Source organism: Oryctolagus cuniculus, chromosome 2 (genome assembly GCF_964237555.1).
Source record: "Oryctolagus cuniculus chromosome 2, mOryCun1.1, whole genome shotgun sequence".
NCBI classification, from domain to species: domain Eukaryota; kingdom Metazoa; phylum Chordata; class Mammalia; order Lagomorpha; family Leporidae; genus Oryctolagus; species Oryctolagus cuniculus.
Window position 1 is genome coordinate 48,324,184 of NC_091433.1, and position 19,849 is coordinate 48,344,032.

The 19,849-nt window shown below is 42.5% G+C and overlaps 1 protein-coding gene across 1 annotated transcript in view; it reads left to right on the top strand.

Annotated features, from left to right (window-relative positions):
* EBF2 (EBF transcription factor 2) overlaps positions 1 to 19,849 on the top strand; it is a 208,503-nt gene that overhangs the window by 149,306 nt on the left and 39,348 nt on the right. The window contains exons 8-10 of the mRNA XM_051831968.2: positions 9,973 to 10,090; positions 11,612 to 11,742; positions 12,428 to 12,554. Coding sequence (XP_051687928.1) covers positions 9,973 to 10,090; positions 11,612 to 11,742; positions 12,428 to 12,554 — 376 coding nt within the window. The remainder of the gene's footprint in view (positions 1 to 9,972; positions 10,091 to 11,611; positions 11,743 to 12,427; positions 12,555 to 19,849) is intronic.

Sequence of the window (19,849 nt, forward strand, 5' to 3'; positions counted from 1 at the left end):
GAGGACAGAAAGCAAAATTGAGGTTTTCTAGGGCCCCCCCTCAAATATCTCAATCCATTGATTAGACTTGCAGAAAATCACTAAATCACTTCTGCCCTCCTTGAAGTGGAACAATTAGGTGAAACACCCAGATGAACAGCTCGCTGAAGGAAAGAAAAAGAAATGTATGTTGGCTTTAGGCTGACAGGCCTGTTAAGACATCATGAATTCCATTCTTTATTTTTCTGCATTATGGATGGAGAGCAGGAAGTTATAAAATCTAGAGGAAAATCAAATCTGGAAAAGGAAGTCAGGCACGTTATTTTTTCCCACATTCAATTTCTAAAAAGCAGTAGACCTTGTCAACAATTTTGGCTTATTGTTGCCAATTCACTGTCACTGACAGGCTGGTTGTATCTGCACCAAGTCCCAGTGAAGACCTAAAGGTACACATTCCTTTGTTCATTCGCCCATGCTGTGCTACTGAGGGCATTTTGTGGCCTGTCCTAGGTACTATCCTAGGTACTGAAGACACAGCAGCAAGCAAATCAGGGCTCACATCCTAGTGGAGAGATAGAGAAAATGAATGAATAATTTACATAGATCAAGTTTGCTTGTCTGTGGTCTCCAAGGGACTTGCCTGGAAACAGTGGGACTCCTTACTGTGTCAGTTGTCTTTGTGGTGCCTCCCAGAACTCGGCAAGGTGGCCAAGTGTGGGGGATGTGGAGCTAGATGATGCCCACCATTACAATATTAGCAAACGTGGATGCTCTTCGGAATGGTTGCCAGAGATTTCTACAGCATCGTCTATAACAGACACTAATGTTAAGAGATCTTTTACTTGAAATAGAGGCCTAGGTGTCAAATTTTTACCCATTATTTCAAAAGCACCCTATTTTAGAAGGACATGATTACTGTAAAAGGCTAGGGTGTTTTCCATCCCATGGGCAGCCACAGCTTGTGCGTTAGGTCTTCCTGGAGTTGGTAGCACTCTAGAGTTGACAGCCTTGACATATCTCCAGTCCCCGAATTGTTTTTCTTGAACTCCTCCATCCAACTTAGAGCTTGCTTGCATTAGGATAAACTTTTTTTTTTTTTTTTTGACAGGCAGAGTGGACAGTGAGAGAGAGAGACAGAGAGAAAGGTCAGGTCTTCCTTTGTCGTTGGTTCACCCTCCAATGGCCGCTGCGGCCGGCGCACCGCGCTGATCCAATGGCAGGAGCTTGGGCCATCCTCCACTGCACTCCCGGGCCACAGCAGAGAGCTGGCCTGGAAAAGGGGCAACCGGGACAGAATCCGGCGCCCCGACCTGGACTAGAACCCGGTGTGCCGGCGCCGCAAGGCGGAGAATTAGCCTAGTGAGCCGCAGCGCCGGCCCAGGATAAACATTCTTAATACCAAGTGCTAAACTTTCTTGAGAGACTCTTGGATGTTTCAAATTCACTCCCGTATTGCTTCCTTTTTTGATTAGGTCCACCAAAATAATCACCTTTAGTTTATACAGTTATACTGCAGACAAGACCAGAATACATGTATAGATTGGGCCATCTTTAGCCTCAAAGATAAAAGATATTAGCAGGCATGGGTACATGCAAGTCATTTCAGGGGCTAGGCAGGGAGAGATGGCAGCACTGAGTTGGAGCCTGCTTGCATGCACACTGAGGATGGGCCAGTAGAAGGGCATCTTGAGGGGGACCTGAAAGCAATGAGGGCAGAGCACACCTGGCAGGTCCATGAGACCTGTGAGGAAATGAAGAAAGGCAGGGTAGTGGGACAGGGACCTGTGGCCACACAGGTTTGCTCAATCAAATGCAGAAAGGAGGCGAGGCCAGGTAAGGAGTATCTGATGTCCGCGGTGCAGTTGGGTACTGTGAGAGGCCTGGTGCTGTTAGGGTAACGTACTGGATGCAATGACTGCACAAGAATGATGGGAAAATGAATGTCTGTGACAAAGACACCCAGTCCACACAGCTGGGTGTTAGCCATTAGTCTGTTTTACTAAACGATGCGAGAGCAAAGGGCACGGCTACTCATGTCTTGGAACAAGGCCAAGATCCATCGAACAATCCCTTATGATTTTTTTTAAACCCCCAGCTCTTATATAAAACTTTTTAATGGCACCACCATCTATTTTCCTTAAATAAAAAATGTTGAATGTTTCTCTCACACCCGTTGAAGAGGGATACGAGAGTTTAAATTAACTCCAAATGGTAAAAATTTAATACAGCTCCAGCTGCCTGCAGGTTTCTTCAGCTCCAATCTTTCAGTTCGAGAGCTACTCCAGCTGCTCTGTGATCTCATCCACCATTTGAAATTTGCTGTGCTACCGAGCAGCAGTTTCAAAGCACATAATGAAAATCACTTGACTTATGGCCCCTTGCATCAACAGGTGAGTCCATTATCTGGTGGTTAAACAAACCAGATAGTCCAAGTTAAGAAACGATAATTATCTATTTGAGTCAAAAATACCTCTGAGGGGCTGAGGATCTTTGCCTTGGTTTAATGCTTAAAGGTTGGGGCAGGCTTACTGTGGGTTACGCCAAACTTTCCTCTGGTGGTGCAACCTTCTGCCGCCTGACCCCTGACTTTTAGTGTCTTGAATGGGGACAAGAATCAAGGCAATGACCATTTCGACCAACTCACATAGAACATGTGCTTTGAGTTCAATGTGGGAGAAAAGGAAGAGATGCAAAAACAGGTATTTGCTTAAGTAACTTTCGGGAAAGGGGATGTCAGACTCCATTTAGGTGGAGACAAAGCTGAAGTGCTAAGATTTTTAGGGGACTCCAATTTGAGCACTTGAAGCCGTTTGGGGCAAATGCACAACTTCCTGGAAGGCAAAGCTTTCTTAGTTCTGCAATACGAGTCCACAGATCCCTCAGCTGCTCCTGGGGCCTGCATGCTCCTGATTTGGATGGACCACAGGTGATTCATGGGGTCCCCGGGGAGAGTCTGGGTAATGTGATAGTGGGAGCCAAACAAAGAAGTGCATCAGATATGCTCTGTGGCTCCCCTGAGGCTCTCAAAAGTGTGGCTAGTAAAATGGCCCCCTTGACCATAACCATCTCACTTGGCATACATTTTAGGTGGGAAAAGCAATGGGTTCAGTGGAACAAAGTGAGGTGGGATGAAGTGGGCCTTGAAGGAGGAGGGTAATTCAGTGTTATAAAGCAGCGAACAACCTTCAGCTGTCCCCCGCCATGAAAAGCTTGAGAAAACTGCTACATAGTTCCTGTACACATGCAACTGGGTTTTAAAAGGCAAGTTTGAAAAGCTGTCCTGAACTCCTGAAGCCACGCTGTGCCTGTGGAAAGCCAGACTGTGCCTGGGGAAAGCACTTGGGCATACACTATGTACAATTAAAAAATTGGAATTTTTAAAGTGTCGTAATAATAATTGCAGTCATCTCAAGTTGAATAGCTTAACTTTTTCAGTTCTTTAAAATCGATCCCAAATCTTACTTCCTTCATGAAAATGTCTGTTGCTGCTTTCAGTGCAGGCTGACTTGTCTTACCTGCAGGTCCTTGGACTATGTAATGGCCGCAGTTTGGTTCTCAGTGATCTAGTACTGCATCTCAATATCTCCTGCTTACATCTAGAGTTTGTTCTGCTTCATCAGCTGTGTGGTGAGCTTGAGACAGGGACAGTGCTCTCTGGGAATCGCCATTGCAAGCACGGGCATATGCCTGGGTGTCTCCACAAATACCCGATGGCTGCTTGAAACATGGCTGTCTGGTTATTTAAAGCACCTGCTCAGAGTTACAGCAGGGACGCCACAGTCCCCCCTCCCGTAGTGTGGATGACTCCAGAAAGCCCGCCTTCTGTCTCTATGATCATCAACTTTGTGTTCCTCTGTTTGGAAAGACTTAATACGTCAATGAACAGAAACCTTAACCTTAGGAAATACGAAACAACAGCTATTGCTAAAGAACAATGGGAGTTCCTCCTCTTCCTCCTTCTCCTTCTCCTTTTTCAGACAAACTCCATTCTTGGGGGATAGGTGTTTAAAGGTCGTGTTGGAGACTCTAGAGTTCAGTAACAGAGAAGAATCTGGGCTACAAATCTGGTTTGATAAGTTGTGTGCCAGGAATGCAGTGGCAGGAAGAAACAAGTCGCAGTAACCAATTTGCTTGTTGTTATCCTGGGTTGAATTAATTGAGGCTTAGACACAGTTGTTTCATTAGTCACCTTATCAATTATGAGAACTAGCTGGTGGATAAAACCACCAAAGTACATTTCTTATCACAATCCAGACTCCCAGATTGATTGCCCACCACAGCCAGAAGTCTGTTTTGATTTTCTCTGTCGCTTTAATGGTCTCTGTGTCCCTTTCCTCCTTCCACAGGTGGAAAATAAAATCCCACATAACAGCTATGCTTTGGGAAAGCTGAAATAACATATATAGCAACTGAACAGTTATAAAGGAAAAGCACATCATGAATTTAATTCCATTTCCAGATGTAAAATGTCATAAAGAATTTTTTTCCATACTTGGCAAAATAACAGGAATTTTTGAGACCATTTTATTTAGCTGGGTGTATGTACGTTCATAAGTATGGTATCAGAGTCAACGCTGGGTGTGCTGTAAATACTGCATGTTATAGCTTCACTGAGATTAAACTGCCAAAGGCCCCACATTCAGCTAGGACGTGCATGGCTCTCACTGAAGGAGGGGACCTTTGTGTGACCAGTGGTAGAAGTTGGTGTGTTTTTAGAGCAAGAATTCTGATCCATGTGGGGAGGTTTCTAACCAGTGTAATTATTCTCCAGTGACTATACACTGGAATTGTCATCTGTTTCAAAGGGTAGATCGTTTAGTCATTCCACACATTTTTCATTTGGACTTACTATTTTTTTTCTTTTCACCTCCTTGTATGAGACTTAGGGTCTTTGTAGGAACACCTGGTGTGAGCTGAGACAAGCTTGAGTAAGGCTCAGGCTGGCCTTTCCTCTGACGTATGTAATTCAACTAAATCATAGTTAGAACTCTGAGAAGCCTAAACGTTACACACACACACACACACACAAGTGTGGAGTTCCAAAAATCCAAGAATATTTCAGAAAGAGGCAGAAGTTTGGTAACTGCCTTCATGCCACAGCTATCACGCTGATACCAAAGAACCAGCTCCTTTGCTGGAAAATTAGCTGAACGGGCAGATTAACGGACGTGTCCACCTAAAAGGTAACTCCCACAGTGGCCCTTTATGAGAAGGAAAGAGCTCTTTACAACTCAGCTGCTGCTTTGTATAAATTATTAGAGTGAGGGATGTGGGAGAACTTTTGGGTAATGAAAAGAAAAATAGAATTTGAGAAAACCAGTTTCCTCGAGTCCTTTTAGCAGACTGCTAACACATTTGTAAATTTTATTCTTAAAACTTTCTCATACTTTTCAAGGGGAGATAAAAACATTTTATTCATGTTCCTATTTTTGAATACCCAACTTACCCTTCTGTATAATTAAAAATGAAACCTGCCACTGTCACTCATCACTTCTAGGCTCACGGAGCTGGCCTCACCAAAGATTCATGATCAGATCAAAACAAAGTAAGGGATGGCAGCAAGCAAAAACCACTTTCACTTTTAAAAAAAATGCACGCAGGCTCAGTTGATCCCACACTTCTCTTTCTTGCAAACTTGGCTTCAAGGTACCTGGTCATAAATAAATTGGTTGTTGCTTTTGTGTTGAAATGTGTCCGTTGAGGAGGGCTACTCCATACAATGTCTTCGTATACAGGTCTGCTGACTTTACTGCTGGGGCTTTGAGCTGAAATACAGTTATATCAACTAGAAGAAATAAATGAAAGTTGTCACTAATGTCAGCAGCAAAAACCAGGGTCTATCCCACACAAATTATGGACATCTGTATTCCTAATTGGCATTCTTTAGGGCTGTGCCAGCAGAATGGCAGTGCCAAGAGAGTCTGACAGCCTTAGAAAAGAGGAGGTATCAGGTTTAGGTGACAGGAGACATTGATGAGGCGTGGAACTTCTTTTGTGTGGACTACCTTCTGTAATTTGTTATGATCCTGGTGATTTTTAGTTTTAGGTACCTCTAAATGGCAACTTCTATCCATGCTAAATTAACTACTTTTAAAGCAGATCAGTTTATGATCTTTGGAGAACAAGTAGTACTGATGGTTACATGATCAGAAGACAGTTGGCAAAGATGCATACAAATAGTTAACAAGGTAATGGTAAGAAATGTTGACCTTGATTTGTTTAGCTAAGATGTAAAGATTTTTGAAGGTCAAAGGTGTCCTTGTGTAGTGTTTTGGAGTCTAACTGTGCCTGACCCTCTAACATTAAGCTGCTGTGGCCTGCAGTTTTGAAGAGTGAGGCAAACCAGGGGGAAAGCGAGAAGGGGGAGAGAACAGGAAATGGAGTGAGGTGTTTCAGGAAGTTGTCAGGGGTTGACTGATTGATTCCAGATGGAAAGGGTCAGTCTTTGTGACCCAGGAAATACTCACTAGGGGAAAGAAGTTGGCTTGTGGAAGGGGAAGGCCTGGGAGTGAGATGATGTTGGAATGCACATTCCACTTCCTTTAGTCTTAAAGCATTCCGAAATTTTAACTTCTCTGAATAGAATAATATCAGTGTTGTCATCGTTCATCAGAAAACAGTGAGGGGAGTTAAATTTGAAGCTCTGACTATACCAAATGCATCCTCACCTCCAGAATGTGGTCCATTCTTCTGGAAGCAGTGTGAATGTAGGGAAAAGTCAGTACTTAAGTGTGCGTCTTCATGTATAGTCACAACCGCCCAACATGTCTGATAGCGTAGTGGACTTTGTGAATTAAATTCATTATGTTTTCCAAATTCAATTTAATTGGCAGGCTCTTCTAGGTATGTAGCAGTCTTAAGATATTTGGAATCTGAAAAACTAGAACTTGCCTCATATCTGTATCTGTCTCTCTATCTATATATCCAGGCACACGCACATACATTTGGACATAATTTAAAATCTTGTAATAAATTTTGCAGACACTGAAATAATTCAGGTTAATTCCCTTGCTGTCATGAGAGGCCAGCACTAGCCAGCAAGAGATTAAAATTTATTTCCATTGTTAATAGAAAATAATGAAGTGCATCTGAACCATCAGGGTATGTCATTCGGGAAATGTTCACTTTGGAACTAAGTCTCACTCCACCCAAATGAACAATGATGAAATCAGCTGGCTCAAGGAAAGCCCCATATTTTGTGGCAGAAATGCATGAGGAGCGTTAACGGACAGCACGACAAGAAGCTTGTGGAACGAATTAAAGTGGTCGCAGAGAGAATGCTCTTTACATCCACATAATCCGCAAGTCAGCGCAGGGGTTCTCCTCACTGTGCCGAGTCCCATTCACTAAGAATTAAACCCTGAGACAACTTCGTTGCACTTTTGTTTTGTTTTGCTCTTTTCCAGAGATGACAGTCGTGTCTGAGAATTCATTCGCACACACAGTTTGTCAGAGTGCTTTGACTGCTCGTGTGTCTCACCTTTCTCCTATGATTTTCAGAGGGTGCACATGACTGCAGGGGATTGCTTTCAACCTTCACCTTGTTAAGCCTGTGACCGTGAGGTCCAGCCTCTCCCTGTGACTGTCGTGTGCTCTTGGGCTTTTCAAGACCACTCTGTGAAGAACTTGTGCCCCATTGCCCTCGCAGAGCGTGGTGGCTGTTGCTGTCTTATGGTTGCCACCACTTGGTAGGAACTCCCCTGAAGGACTTTTCTTGGACTCTAACATATTAACATGGACGCAATTGAAAACAGACCCAGAGCCAGACAGGCTGCATCCCTGAATTGTGAGCAATTATGCTGATGATAATTTTCTGAATGACCGTGGAGGTTCCTTTAAGTTTATTCATTGACTCCCCAGAGCCTGTCATAATATCTGACATGTAGCAAGAACTCAATGAATATCTGTTGGGTTGAATGATTAAAACTTTATGTCCATGTAAAAGTTCACATATGCTGTCACCATGCCTATGGTGTGAGGATATATATGAAATGATTTGTGGGTCTGTGGGTTTCATGGATTCTTCCAAACCAATTCCATTCTAAATATATAAAGATTTTTTTAAATACCATCTAAAATGCTGCTTAGGACCAAAAAAGATGAGAAGAATGTTGCTTTTGTGGCAGGGGGAATAGTATTCACTGGGAAGGGATATGAGATAACTTTCAGAGGAGATAGGGATATTCTGTATTGTGATTATGATGTACATTGTGCAGCTGAAATTTCTGCATTTCAGTATTTGTCAATTTTACTTAATGCAAAACACCCAATGTGTGATCATCACCATCACAGACTAGGGGAATGGAGTGGGTGGTGGTGTAGATAAGAACAGTAATATTTTGACAGTCCTTAACCTGGGTGATAGGTGCTGGGGTCTATTGTGCTGTTTTGTTTGTTGAAATTATTCATAAGGAAAAATTTTTGAAGTGCCATCTAATTATTTAATATGAGAAGACAAGGCACGGCTGGCATCCTCCTATCCCCCTCTTCATTTAATGAGTAAGGAAGGAGTGACAGAACATTTAGAATGCCATCAAACTTTATTTGGAGTAGGCAAAACTAGCTCTTTTATTTTTTTATTTATTTTTTAAAAGATTTTAATTATTTATTTGAAAGTCAGAGTTACACAGAGAGAAGAGAGGCAGAGAGAGAGAGAGAGGTCTTCCATCCAATGGTTCACTCCCCAGCTGGCAGCAACAGCCGGAGCTACACCGATCCAAAGCCAGGAGCCAGGAGTTTCTTCCGCATCTCCCACATGGGTGCAGGAGTCCAAGGACTTGGGCCATCTTCCACTGCTTTCCCAGGATACAGCTGAGAGCTGGATTGGAAGAGGAGCAGCCGGGACTAGAACCGATGTCCACATGAGATGCTGGCACTTCAGGCCAGGGTGTTAACCCACTGCTGCACAGCACTGGCCCCAAAAGTAGTTCTTTTAAATACAACTCTTCATTAAGTACTTATCTGATGCCCTTCCTCAAGAAGTTTATATATATGCAGAAATACGTCTATAATGAGTTCCTTTGTCAAGAAAATTAGCATGCACAACTAAGCAGAGAAGTAGCAGAGAAGTAGCTCTTCCTAGAGCCTTCCCCAGAGCTCAGACTATGGAAAGATCTCAGTGAGTCATGTCATCTGTCTGATTGACTGATCAAACCAGACAGGGGTGAAGCAAATTAGGATGCAAATTCACCCAGATTTGGCACAAACCAAGCATTGTGCTGAATGCTTTAGATATTATCTCATTTTATTCTCATTGAATCTCATTCAGCACTGGGAGAGAGGCAGTTTTGTTTATGTCTTACAGATAAGGAAAACTGAGATTCTAAAAGGTTATGTAATTTGTCCAGGGCTACATGTCAGGAAGAAGCAAGTCTGGGACGTGAATTAATTCTATCTGACTCCAAACTCACATTTTTCCACTACTCCATACCCATCTCCTCCCTTTCCTCTGGTTTAAGTGCCCTGTACTTTGAACAGTGAATTCCAGCAACCTCATCTTCTTACCCAGATTCTGAGCTTCTCTGCCCTTGCCCTCAAGAGGGCAAGAACATCATAGGCAGCACAGCTGCCAGAGTCTGGCTGCCCGGCATGACCACTGGGCCTATCTGATGTGCAAGAAGCCATCCCCAAGCTTAGAACAGTGACCTCCCAGCGGGTGTTTTACAGCTTAGCTTCCAGAACACACATGTTCAGCTTCTTGTGGTGGCCACAGCTAGAGGCTCTTGTATGAGAATGATGGTCCATTTCTTTGAATGACAACTAGGTTTCTGGAAGCAGCACTCAGATGGCCAGTTTCCCTGCGTCACTACATGGGCACAGTTTGAATACAAATACATGGCAGCATGTGGGTGAAAGGTGGCCTGTTCTTCATTGACGTTCTGTCTTGTCTCCCATTTGCCATACGGAAGTGCATCAAAACAGAATTGTGGGGCCCTTACTATTTACATGAAATTAACCCTATCACTCCCTCTCTTTTCAACTTTAAATACGTAGGTTGTATTGTCAACAACAGTCAATGTGGATGGACATGTGCTGGCTGTTTCTGACAACATGTTTGTTCACAACAATTCCAAGCATGGACGGAGAGCAAGAAGACTTGACCCATCGGAAGGTAGGACTGTTGGGCTGAGAATGGTGGACAGATGAAGTTACCCGCAAATGTCCTTATTTGAATTTCAAATTCATGTCTCAGAGTTAGAATGGAGGAAATACACAAAACCATGTGCGTTTTTAAATTAAGTTGTAAACATTGACTCCAGCCTGTTCTATTGTAAGCCCCTCTCAGCTCCCAGCCAATACTCAAGTCCCTTAGACTCCCAGTCGCTTCCATCCAGTTCTGTGTTTTTCTTTTTGCTGGATATGCATTTCAGGCAAATGTAGGCCTATGACACCTCAGTTAAACAGGAACATTACAGTGCCAGACATGTATGAATAAGTGTCAGATGTGCCCTTAAACAGATTGTGGGCAAAACAAAACAATGTGCAGAATGAAACTGACACTAATTGATTTTTGTTTGCTTGGACAAGAAGAAATCATGGACTGTTCTGGGTAGTTTTCCAAGTGCATTAAAGTAATTAGAAATACCAGTAACTGTTAAACTTCAAGTTGTCCAAAAAATTAAAGTATATCGATGAAGATAACTGACAAATCTAAGTAAATTCCATCTAAGTTATTTCCCTTCCTTCTGCACTACCTGACTCACTGGTGTAGGAAGACATTATAATATAAAATGAATGGCCAAATTAGGCTACTATTTTAGTATGATATTTTGTTGTATTCTCCCTACCAACCCCTAACCCAACTTGGCCCTTTAAATGTATCTGATATCATTTAAAATAGGAATTAATGAACTGAAAGAAAATGATTGAATCAGTGAAGAATTTGGAGTGGTGTTAATTCTCCCACAGTGGGCACTGAAAGGGGAGAAGAAAATCTCAGAGTTCAGAACTAGGAACCCCTCCAGTTTCTTTTGACTGATTGGATGTGATTGACTGGCTGTTCAAAGGGGGCTCATGTTTTTGGAGTCCTGCCAAAGTTCTCCTCCACCTTTGACCCTGTCAACTTTGGAAATGGAGTGATGGATTGACTTTAGTTATGGCCTGAAAACCATATTGGGTTCCTGTTGGGATGTAAAGTCCAGAGGCCTGAACATATGGAAGAAGGGAGGAAAATCCTACCTACACAGTTAGGAGAGAGAGATTAGAAATTGTCTCTGGGTAGTGCTGAAAAAACTTTCAGCCATGGTACATGTTGCTTTTTCTTTTTTTCTCTAGCACATTAACAAGCCTTGTAAATCTTAACATTTTGGGGCAGAGGAGGCGGGGGAAGAAAAGGGATTTACACATTTCTATTGAGATCAACTTATAAAAATACAGGCAAAAAAAACCCCAGGGTTTTAAAAATGCCCTTTGCACAGTTAGCCGAATGTTTCACTTTTTTGTACATTATGATCAACTAATTATGCCTTAATGCTCTGGTTAAAAACCAACAATCAATTAGGGAAGGATGACAAGTCAACAAAACTCAAAGTGAATTTCTTAGAATAACCAATACCAAAGGCAGCCTATTCCCAAAACTATACATTTCCATCATCAAAGGGCAGAGCTGACTTTTTCTCTCCTATCTCCTTAGCCACCCCCTGCATCAAAGCCATTAGCCCAAGTGAAGGTTGGACCACAGGAGGAGCCATGGTCATCATTATCGGGGACAACTTTTTTGATGGCCTCCAAGTAGTGTTTGGAACCATGCTTGTATGGAGTGAGGTAGGCAAACACAAGTTGCCTTCCAGATTTCCTTTTGGCCCAAAGATTATTTTGCTCTTGAGAAACTAGTAATTCTTGCAGTATGAATAGCATGAACACACATTGGTGAGTACCTTCTATGAGCAACACACCAAGGATAAAAAGACATAAAAGTCACGATAATTGCAGGGATAGAGTCCTTTAAAAACATAGTATTCATTGTAGCTGTAGCATTATTTAAAATGTTGAAAAATTAGAAGTAGTCTAGATATTGGATATAGGAGATTAGCAAAATGAATGATGAAGTATAATTCTACCATTGAAAATCATGTTTTGAAAAATTTTTAATGATACAGGAAAAGTGATGTGCCTATGCTATGATGTTAAGTAGAAAAAAAATTCAAGACAGCAGTGTTTATGCCTTGTAAACGCTAATTATGTAACACATTCATCGAAAAATACTGGAAACACACCAAATATTAATATTAGTTGAATCTGAGTTATGTGATGTTAATATTTTTCTGCAATTCCCAAATTGAGTATATTTTACATTCATGATCAGAAAAAATGAAAAATGTTACAAAAAGATCAGTAACAGTGCTAAGTTGGGCTTGAAGACTGCTAAATCAATATGTAAGGCTGTCAACAGTCCCTGGTGATGGCTTGTCTAACAGGCATCTTATTTCCCTTCCTATTCTCACCTCAGCTAATAACCCCTCATGCCATCCGAGTGCAGACTCCTCCTCGGCACATCCCTGGAGTAGTAGAAGTGACATTATCTTACAAATCCAAACAGTTCTGCAAAGGAGCCCCAGGAAGGTTTATTTACACAGGTAGGTGAGAAAATGTTCTAGGAGACACTGACTCCTGGTTCACCTTCACTCTACTTCCCAGTATCTGCACTTTACAATCATTCTAATTTTCTAGGTCTTTCTACTATCACAGGATGTGTAAACTCAATTCTGCATTTGTATTTTACTTAAGTAGTTTCTGTATAATCTGGAAGATATCCTACTTCAGGAATATACCCTTAGAAATCTAACTCTACTGGAAACTCATTAGGACACTTTTTTATCCAAGCAATTGGATAAAAAAATATTAGAGCTGTCTATAATTGAGTTTACTTTAAAAATCATGAAAGTTGCCCAATTTTGCTGCAGTGACTAAAATTATTTTAAAACTTTATGAAATTAAAATTCATCTATCAGCCCAATATTTATTGAATGTCTACTTTGTATACACTGCTTTTTTGATGTAGAAGGTACAGGTTACCTACAAGATATGGTCCCTGCCCTTCTTGGAAGTGTAGGAACTTTGGGAGGAGGCAATGGTATATTACACAGAACAGCTGGAAAATTCTTGGTATTTCCAATGAATGGAACGTGAGTTTCAGGAATAGAGAGTTTAGTGTGAATTTGAGTGGTAGAATGTGTTGTCAAGGAGGAGATGGATAGGGAAGACTTAGATGGGCAAAGAGAAGAAGAAAGAATGTTTTGGCTACGGGAATCCCATGTGTAAAGGTGACAATGTGAGATAAGCTTGCATAAGGAGAATGCAAAGCTGGCTCAACAGCTAGGGCAATGCATTTTGGAGGACTTACACTAGATCTTAACCTAGCTGACCTAGGCGCAGGAGGGACTCAGCCTCCTTCTCTTGTTGATGTGTAAGTGTCTGGTTAGTTATCATATAGGAATGTATGGAAAACTAATTTCTAGCTGTATTTATTTAGAATTTTGCCTTTGAATGTTGTCTCCTGTGGTAAACACACCTCAAGTGTTATTTTCCTATGTGTGAGTCTAGGAAAGGTTCTATTGCAGTCACAATAAAAAAGTTACTACTAACTCCCAAAGGGACACATCCATTCCTTCAAAGTAGTATTTATTGCATGCATACCGTGGGTTGGCACAACTCTGGCCTCTGGGTTGTAGAAGCAAAAGAGGTAAATAAAGCTTTCCTTCTAGAGGGGAGACAGACACCAAAGAAAATAAATGATATAATTTCAGAGAGTGAAAGACGGGGGTGGGGGACGAGGAAAGGCTTTGTTCAGGATGGTCAGGGAGGAAGGGACCTCGGGGGGACAACCATGGGGATCTATGCCTGCCTCTGTATCTCTCTGAACTTCATCTCCTCACCATTCACACTGACTTCCCTCTGTCTGGGAGCTCCTCAGGGCTGTTTTCTGTTTGGTTCACTGGTGGTCACTGGAACAGTCTCTGAAAGCCCATGAATATTTGAGGGGCTGTCCTGGAGACAGAACACAGTGTGATGACAAACTACGAAGTGGGGATGGACCTGTGAGGTAGAAGGAGAGTTGCCGGAGAGAAGGTGAGCAAGGAGTTCCTATGGGAAGACCTTGAGGCTGTTGAACCAAGGAGCTGTGAGCATCTCAACAGGATTTAGGGTTACAGGGCTGGATGAGCTTGCCATGGAAGAGAGGGTAGCTAAGGGTGGAAGAAGTCTAAGGATGCTGGCTTGGGGCCATCAACATGTAGGACCCAGGATGCTAAGGAGCAACCTGTGAAGACAGCCAGGGAGAATGGTCAGGGTGGGAGGAAACCAGGAGCATAGGCTAACCTTGAAGTCAGTGAAGAATGGGTCTCTTTTCAGGACATTTTTCCCTTAATAGGGCATCCAGCATTGCTGATGTTTAAAAGATGCCCCCTGGACACAGACAATAAGTACTGAAACAGTCTCTGGCAGATAGTAGGTATAATAGCAATCCTATTAGAACCTCTAATAGGACTCTAGTAGAATTCTCTTCTCTCTACAGAAGTGAAGAAAGATCTCACTAGTCAGTGGGGCTCTAGACATTTAGAGCCAGGTGTTGAGTGCCTGTGTGTGTGCACATGTGTATGTATACTTCCCTTGAAAGCAGAGGTCCTCACACAGGCTAGATGTTAAATCACCAATGCCTAGATTAGACCCTACACCAATTAGATTGACATCTTGCAAAGTAGGACTGAGGTACCAATATAATCCATATATTCATTGAATAAACATACGCCACAAATTATGCACAAGATACAAAACCAGTAGTATCAATATGCCTGCAGCAGCTTACCATTCTGGAAGAAGAGGTAGCTACTTCTTGATTACAATGATTAGTTAAGTCCCATAAGATGTGTAAAGGCAGAAAAGGTTGCAGGAGTACTGAAGAGGGAATGACTAACTTTGGGGAATCAGGGAAGATTTCCTAGAGGAGTAACAATACAGTGATATTTTGAAAGCAATGTAGTAATTGGTGAGATGAATGGGAGGATTCTGTGGTCTATTTTTTCTTGGAAACAGTGCCTAGCAAAAGAGGAGCCTACGTAACCGTGGAAACGGTGGATATTGTGTAACATGGTTACGTGTCAGTATTGGCAAATTGTGGCATTATTGATGTGCTGTGTCATTGTTGTTCCCAGTGTGCTGTGACGTTATTGACTTTTCTGTGGAGCATATATTCGCCAAGTGTGCACACTGTACTCAACATTGTGCCATGTGTTGGGGATACCGGGGACAAATCACCAACTCTCCTGGTCAATAGAGAGTGGTGATGTCAAAGTGAACTTCTTATGCTCTGGAGTCAGATTGCCTGGACTCACAGTTTGATTTGCCTCTTAAATTGTTCTTTTCCTCTTATAGAATGGGGTACCTACCTCACAGAGGTAAAGTGAGGACTAAGTGACACAGTGCTTGGGAGCAGTGGTGGACGGGAAAAGTCTACCAACCTACAAGCTCTCCAGGCAAAGGGATATTAAATCAAAGTATTGGTTTGTTGCAGTTGCTGATTGTTTGTGGTGCAAATATTCTCAGCATGGCTGAGTTCAAGCAATTTTTTTTTCTTTTGACAGGCAGAGTGGACAGTGAGAGAGAGAGAGAGAGACAGAGAGAAAGGTCTTCCTTTGCCGTTGGTTCACCCTCCAATGGCCGCCACGGCCAGTGCACCACGCTGATCTGATGGCAGGAGCCAGGGCTTATCCTGGTCTCCCATGGGGTGCAGAGCCCAAGCACTTGGGCCATCCTCCACTGCACCCCCTGGCCACAGCAGAGAGCTGGCCTGGAAGAGGTGCAACCGGGACAGAATCCGGCGCCCCGACTGGGACTAGAACCCGGTGTGCTGGCGCCGCAAGGCAGAGGATTAGCCTAGTGAGCTGCGGCGCCGGCTAAGAGTTCAAGCAATTTTGTGACATCAGCAAGGTCACAAAATTCCTAACACTTGAACCACCTGCTCTTATAAACTAGTAAAGCCAGATAGAGCATGGGTAGAGAATGATCTACTTCTTATTATTCAAAAAGTGTTTATTATTTTTTTTATTTTTTTTAATTTTTTTAAATTTTTTGATAGGCAGAGCGGACAGTGAGAGACAGAGACAGAGAGAAAGGTCTTCCTTTGCCGTTGGTTCACCCTCCAATGGCCACCGCGGCCAGCGCACTACGGCCGGCGCACCGCACTGATCCTATTGCAGGAGCCAGGTGCTTCTCCTGGTCTCCCATGGGGTGCAGGGCCCAAGCACTTGAGCCATCCGCCACTACACTCCCGGGCCACAGCAGAGAGCTGGCCTGGAAGAGGGGCAACCGGGACAGAATCCGGTGCCCCGACCGGGACTAGAACCCGGTGTGCCGGCACCGCAAGGCGGAGGATTAGCCTAGTGAGCCGCGGTGCCGGCCCAAAAAGTGTTTATTATTAATATTACTTTTATTATTACCATGGAGACTGACTTAAAGAAGGAATTGAGCATGTAATGAGCACTAAAATGGAGCTATATAGGACGCTGGGAATATATGTCCAGGGAATTGAGTCTTATTAAACTAAGATAATAGGGGATACCTTAAACAATCCTAATAGGGGAAACTGTGTGCAAAGACCCTGGGTAAGAAACAGCATGGGATGTATTTGATGACTACAACAGGCAAGGTGAAAGAATGGATTAAATAGAGGTTGGGATCAAGCTGGAAGGGAGGGCAGGGGCCAAGTCTCACTAAGGCATTTTTTTTTTCAGCTCCTCTCCAAGTGTCATGGGGAGCTGCAGGAATATTGTCCTGATCAGATTCATCTTTTAAGATGTTGCTCTGGCTGCATTGAAGCAATCGGCTTGGAAGCCAGGGTGGATACAGGCAGGTCAATTGGAGGCCAGTGTGGTGGCCCAGACCAGAAATGATGGCAGCTTGGTCCACAGTGCCGGCAGCAGGGACAGGCAGAAGTGGATGAAATTTAGGAGGCAGCATTGACGGGACTTGATGATTGATTGGATGGGGTGAGGGTTGGGAGGGGAGGGAAGGGGACAACGCTCAGGTTTCAGGGTTGAAAAATTGGGTGGGTATAGTTTAGAAAGTGATTTTTTAAAAGGTATAAAGTGCTGAGGGAGTTCAGAGGAAGGACAAAATACTTCCAGCTGAAGGAGAGGTGGGAAGATTTAATATTGTAAAGATGTCGATTAATGAATAAATTTAGCACAGTGCCAATCACAATAATAACAAAATATTTGGGGAACTTTACAGTAGTTTGCCTGGAAAGGAAAGGTGCTAAAATAGGGACCTTGATTTTGAAAAAAGAGAGGGCCTTGCTCTGCCAGACATTAAAACCTATTTTAAGTTTCAGTAATTAAAAGAATATGGGGTTTTGTAAGAACATACAGAAATGTACAACAGAACAGAGAACTTAAATTGTTTTTGCCCACATTCAGTGTGTAAATATGTAGGTACCAGTGTGTAAGGAGCAATCTCAGAGCAATGTGGTAAAGTTGGAATGGTTAGCAAGTGTGTTGGGTCAGCTAGTTAAGCATTCACAGAAAAAGTTAGATTTCTCATTTCATATCATCATCTGAAACATATTCAAATTAAGTAATTTTTTTTGACAGGCAGAGTGGACAGTGAGAAATAGAGAGACAGAGAGAAAGGTCTTCCTTTTCCATTGGTTCACCCAACAATGGCCGCTGTGGCCGGCACACTGTGCTGATCTGAAGCCAGGAGCAAGGTGCTTCTCCTGGTCTCCCATGTGGGTGCAGGGCCCAAGGACTTGGACCATCCTCCACTGCACTCCTGGGCTACAGCAGAGAGCTGGACTGGAAGAGAAGCAACCGGGACAAATCCAGAGCCCCGACCAGGACTAGAACCCAGGGTGCTGGCGCCACAGGTGGAGGATTAGCCTATTGAGCCGCGACGCCAGCTCAAATTAAGTATTAAAATATAGATATTTCAAAAGATTATGAGTCTAAAAACCCTTATAACCTTGAGCCTTGCTGACATTAACAATAAAAACAGAGACTATTAGGGAAAGGATATGATTTGCATAAAAACCAAATTTTTTTCATGTTAAAGTACCAGGAAAAATTTTTTTTAAAAAAGAAAAAGGACAAACTGGGGCATATTTGCTCTGAATGAATAGTGTTTTACACATAAAAAAGGTTCATTCATGGGGCCTGTACCATGGTGCGGCAGGGTAAGCCACCGCTTGCGATGTGGACATTCCATGTCAGAGCGCCAGGAGTCCCAGCTGCTCTGCTTCTGCTCCAGCTCCCTGCTAATGTGACTGGGGAAGTTGCAGAAAATGACCCAAGTGCTTGGGCCCCTGCCACCCATGTGGGAGATCTGGATGGAATTCCTGGCTCTTGGCTTTGGCCTGGCCTAGTCCTCGCCTGTGAGGCCATTTGGAGAGTGAACCACCTGATGGAGGATTCTGTCCCTCTCTCCTCTCTCTCTTTCTGTAACTGCCTTTCAAATAAATTTTTTTAAAAAAAAGCAGATCAGATTTAATTTTTTAAAAAGGATTCATTCCTCTGTTGAGCAAAAATTTATTTTATCTCTATTCATTAACTACTATGTTCTACACTGTAGATAAGGAAGTAAACACATTAGATTTCTTAAAAATTAAGAAGACAAATCCCCAGAGACAAATCCAGAAGACAAATCCCAGCTAGAAAGTAACAATTGGACTTAATTCAGGAAAGAATTCAGTCAAGTAATAGACATTTTAAAAAATCCCAAACACATTCATAATCAAATAAATGCAAATTAAGACAACAAGAAAATCATATAATTTCCCTACAAGTTATCAAACTATTTTTTTAAACAAATTAAAACATCCAGACTGGCCAAATTCTGAGAAAGTGAGGAGTTTCTAACACACTACTGTAGGAATGTGAATGGTCAGAGGAGAGCCCCTGGGTGATACCAAGTTTAAAAATACATGTACCCTTTGATCCAGCAATTCTACTTTTAGGAATGTACACTTAGAAATTAATGAGCTTGCCTGCAGGCTGATCATTGGAGCACTGTTTATACCAGTGAACAATTGCACATATCCTAGTGTCCATTAGGGGATTCATTAAATAAATAATGGCAATCCTTACACTATCAGATGTTAAAGATAGTACATGAGTGTATATTTATTTACATGAAAGATATCTGTAATAAAGGCTTTAAAAAAATCTTAAAACAGTATACATTCCCAATTTTTATAAGTGAAAAAAAGAATAGTTGTTCCAAGTTAAGTATGGAAGCCTGCATACAAAATATTAATGCTATTAAGGATCGTTTGTGACCATTGGTATTATTTGAGTTCTATTTTTCATGTTTCTTGCTTATATCTATTATTTTCTAATAAAATTAAATATTTTAATTAAAACAGAGGATAAAATATGATGTAAAATCAATGTCAAATGTGTTTAAATACCAAAGGCACATGTTAGTAAACTTGCTTTTTTAGGTACAAAGAAAGGATTTCCAACCAGTCAGTGACGCTTCTTCCAGAAGGTCGCCCTTGAGAAGGAAGGGCCCTGGGGAGACAATTAGGTATGAGAGGAGCAAGGACTCAGTAGTTCTCTGACAACCAGAGAAGGAATCAGAAATGCAAGCACCGTGTAGGCTGGCTCAGAGAGTGGTCACTCTCTAGAAAACCCTGGACCTTGTGGGTTATTGGGCCGAAATCTACTCACGTTAGTAGAGACAAGAAGCTGCTGTTGACCAAGAAGTCAGGGGTTCAGGCCCCACAGGAAACGGATCCGTGGCCTCTTATCTTTCCCACTGAACGGGCAGACTCTGCTACAGAAAGCTAACTTAGTCTTAAGCAGTGAGTTCTGCAGGTGGTTGAAGATGAGACTGCTGGACCCAGAGTGCAGTCCTGGCTCCAGTCAGCTGCAAAGTC